This window comes from Pelodiscus sinensis, chromosome 5, assembly GCF_049634645.1.
Source record: "Pelodiscus sinensis isolate JC-2024 chromosome 5, ASM4963464v1, whole genome shotgun sequence".
Lineage (NCBI taxonomy): Eukaryota > Metazoa > Chordata > Testudines > Trionychidae > Pelodiscus > Pelodiscus sinensis.
Window position 1 is genome coordinate 66,825,356 of NC_134715.1, and position 4,043 is coordinate 66,829,398.

At 57.7% G+C, this 4,043-nt stretch overlaps 1 protein-coding gene across 1 annotated transcript; it reads left to right on the forward strand.

Annotated features, from left to right (window-relative positions):
* The first annotated feature begins 504 nt into the window (after nucleotides 1-504).
* LOC142829622 (uncharacterized) lies at nucleotides 505-3,205 on the forward strand. Its single transcript, XM_075930201.1, has 2 exons — nucleotides 505-1,429; nucleotides 2,449-3,205. Exons 1-2 carry the CDS (start codon nucleotides 907-909, stop codon nucleotides 3,114-3,116), a joined length of 1,191 nt encoding a protein of 396 aa, XP_075786316.1. The 5' UTR covers nucleotides 505-906; the 3' UTR covers nucleotides 3,117-3,205.
* The last annotated feature ends 838 nt before the right edge of the window (nucleotides 3,206-4,043 follow it).

The following is a 4,043-nucleotide window of genomic DNA, read 5'->3' on the forward strand; positions in this document are numbered from 1 at the left end:
TGGAAATAAGACATAAATGTGCACGAGAGAGGGTAATTAAGTACTGGTACAATTTACAAAAGGTCAAAGTGGATTCTCCATCACTGACAATTTATGAAGAGGGGATATTTTTGTAAAAGCTCTGCCCTATGAATTATTTTGTAGAAATTCTCTGGTTTGTATACTACAGGGTACACGGATTATCACAGCAGTCCCTGCTAGCCTTGGAATCTATGATTTTTTTTTGCAATCATTCAATATATTCTTATTGGTTTAGTCATTTTCCAGACTATGTTTGTATTTTGAATTGTAGATGATTCATTAGGTTGCTATCGGTGCTGAACTGGGCTTTGTATTTATTTTCCAGTTGAAGTATGATAGTTCAAAGCAAAACTGTAACTAAAATATGAGAACTCATATGGTAGCAAAGCATTAAAACTACGCTGCAGGTCATCTGTAACTATTGTCAGTTCTCTGCTTAATTATCATATTTCATTTATCCTCCTAGCACCTGAGGGGTGTGTCTACACTGGGCCACTTATTCCGGAGAATCAGCCGCTTTTCCGGAATAAGCCGCGAGCTGTCTACACTGGCCCTTGAATTTCCGGAAAAGCAACGATGCTGTACTGTACAAAATCAGCCGCTATTCCGGAAACCGTACGATGCTCCCGCTCGGGCATAAGTCCTTTTTCCGGAAAAGCTTTTCCGGAAAAGGGCCAGTGTAGACAGCTTTTCCGGAAAAGCAGAAGAAACGTAAAAAAGCGGTTTGGACGGCGGGAGACCCCGTAGAAGCCACGGACTTCCGCATTACCCGAGGGCTTAAAGAGCCAGCACGCTACTGGCCGCACGTGGCAGGAGGCCCTCAGAGACCTCCCTTCCCAGCTCTGCGACGTGGCAAGTGTGCTGCCCAGCCACCTCAGCGGAGGCATGGCAGCTCGAGGTGGTCAGCCACCGTCACCCGGGGCAGAGGAGGAAGCCCCCAGGGGCCGGAAGCGCAGGGCCCCATCCTGGACCCCCAGGGAGCTGGAGGCCCTCCTGGACCTGTGGGAGGAGGAGGAGGGTCTCCATGACCTCCAGTCCCGCCGCCGGAATGCTGAGCTGTACACCCGGATGGCCCGGAACCTCGCCCAGCAAGGGCACCCCAGCCGCAACTGCGAGCAGGTCCGCTCGAAGGTTAAGGAGTTGCGGCTGGGGTACGTGCGGGCCACGGAGGGGAGGGGAGCAGGGCCTGATGCCTGCCCCTATTTTGAGCGGCTGAACTCATTTTTGGGCGAGCCAGCCCCGCAAGGCCCAGCTGTCCCCGTTGACACCTGCCAGCACCCCCCGATCATTCGTCCCACCGAACCGGAGGAGGAAGACGACAGCGGCGGCGCTTCGGGAGAGGAGGCCAGCGTTGCCACCCAGCAGGCCCCCTCCAGCAGCTCCTCTGTGGCCGGGGAGGAACCCACTGGTGAGTCTTTGAAGGTTACACTCCCAAAGGGCGGGGGGCGGAGGGCGGGGGGGAGCGAGACCCAAGTGTCCGGAGGGGGGAAGGGGAGAGCATGTCACTCAGGCCACGTGAGCTGCACGCTGCATAGCATGCGGCAGTTAGCAGCACGTGCAACCACGTGCAGCCTGGTGACTGAGCGGCAGGTGGCCGTGGCAGGCAGCTGCGGGCACGGCTGGGACCGTGCTTCTCACACACATTTCAGCGGGATCAGGGGGAAGGGTGGATGCCGGCTGGAACCGGCCAGGGCCCGAGGGACTCAGCCCAGAGCCTGCTGCTCCACCAAGGGGTGCAGCACAGGGAATGGCACACTGTCCCAGGCCTGGCTGTGAGGCACAGCCAGCTGCTCCTGGGATAAGTGCAGCGTCACAGTCCTGTGACCGTGGACCGCCACCGAGCCGCTCACCTGCTCCCAGTGCCTTGGCAGGTTCCCCGAGGGAAGTCCCCACTGCGGCCACACCTGTCCCTGGGCTACCAGGCTTGCGGGAGGGATAGTGGGAGGGAGATGGGCCCCTGAGTTTTGCTGCAAGGATGGGACATCCCCCCACCCAGTCACCCTTTCTGGTTCTGACCAGGAGATATCGCACGCAATGGGATCTGAGAGCCCAGACCGCCACTGACAGGTGTGCTCCCAGGCACTGCGTGGGGATGCATCTCGCTCCCTGTCAAACACCAGTGATTAGCCCTAAGCTTTTCACAGTGTCCACCGGCAGGGAGTTCCACAGGTGAACGCAGCACAAGCACCCTCCTGCCCTGCACGGAGCCAGGATACAGACCGGTGCTTACAATACTGCAAGGAGGACCCTACTCCCAGGGGTGGTCCTTCTTGCCAACATACAACACCCCCCGGGAGCAGGAGGGGAACTGAGTGGGCCCAAGCCACAACTGTGCGGTCACCTGGGGCTCTGGGGTGGAGGGCATGGAAGTGTGGGGACAGTGGATGGCCTACCTAACTGACCCGTCCTTTCTTCTCTTCCCTGCAGCGGGACCCAGCACCAGACCAGCGACTCCAGCAGCAGCGGCACCCCCAGCTGCCCAAGCCCGGAGGACCAGGCTCCGACACCGGGACCAGCTGCTTCGGCGTCATGTCACCGCGGTGGAGGGGATCCAGACCTCCATTGCGGAGCGTGTGCAGGGGGACCAGGAGTGGCGGCAGGAGGGATGGGCTGCGTTCCTGGAGGAATGCCGCGAGATGCGTGCCACAATGGGCACCCTGACGGCACATTTAATACATGCCATCCACTATGGCATGGCCGGACCGCATGCCCCCGCCATCCCTCCGGGAGCACAGCCCATGCCCCCTCCTATCCCTGCTCCTCTCCCAGCTCCTGCTCCTCTCCCTGCTCCTGCTCCTGCTCATGCTCCTGACCCTGACCCTGCTCATGCTCCTGACCCTGACCCTGCTCATGCTCCTGACCCTGACCCTGCTCATGCTCCTGACCCTGACCCTGCTCATGGTCCTGCTCCTGACCCTGAAGACCGTGCTCCTACTCGTGCTCCTACTCGTGCTTCTACTCGTGCTCCTACTCGTGCTCCTACTCGTGCTCCTACTCGTGGGCACCTCAGCGTGCAGGCTGCCCCAACGCGGTCTGCCCAGCGTGGGCAGGTCCGCCCCCAGAGGGGCGCTCGCAGGGGCCACCCGTCCCAGTAACTGCCCCCCCCTCCTTCTCGCAGTTAAAGCTCCCCCCCCTCCTTCTCGCAGTTAAAGGTCCCCCCCTCCTTCTCGCAGTTAAAGCTCCCCCCCCTCCTTCTCGCAGTTAAAGGTCCCCCCCTCCTTCTCACAGTTAAAGCTCCCCCCCCCCTCCTTTGTAAATAAAAAGTTCTGTTTTCATTTCAATCTTGTGTGGTTATTGTGTTCCTCTAGTAACTGTACAGAAATTATGTGAGATGCCAATTAGCCACTTCAATTTAAAGAGGGTTACAACTGTGGACAACAAATTCATGACTCTATCACCGGGGGGGGGGGGCTTTTTCAGTGGTCATTGGTTCGCGGCGCATAAAGAAATACTTGAGACTTTTCAGTAAAGATGTAAACCAGAAACTATATTTACATAGCAACAAACAAGCAGAAAAAAATGGTTACAATATGCAGTACAGTACACATTCAAAAACATAAGTTAGGCGCAGGGAGGACGATTGTGGTGTTGCTGGCCACCTCGATCCTTTGGTCCTTCCGGGCCTCAGGAGAGGAACAGCCAGGAGATCCCTCGACGGATGACTGTGGTGTTGCTGGCCACCTCGATCCTTTGGTCCTTCCGGGCCTCAGGAGAGGAACAGCCAGGAGATCCCTCGACGGATGACTGTGGTGTTGCTGGCCACCTCGATCCTTTGGTCCTTCCGGGCCTCAGGAGAGGAACAGCCAGGAGATCCCTCGACGGATGACTGTGGTGTTGCTGGCCACCTCGATCCTTTGGTCCTTCCGGGCCTCAGGAGAGGAACAGCCAGGAGATCCCTCGACGGATGACTGTGGTGTTCCTGGCCATGTCAGTCCTTTGGGCCTTCCGGGCCTCAGGAGAGGAACAGCCAGGAGATCCATTGAAGATGGCACTGATGTAAGCCTTCGACACAAGTCCCAAAT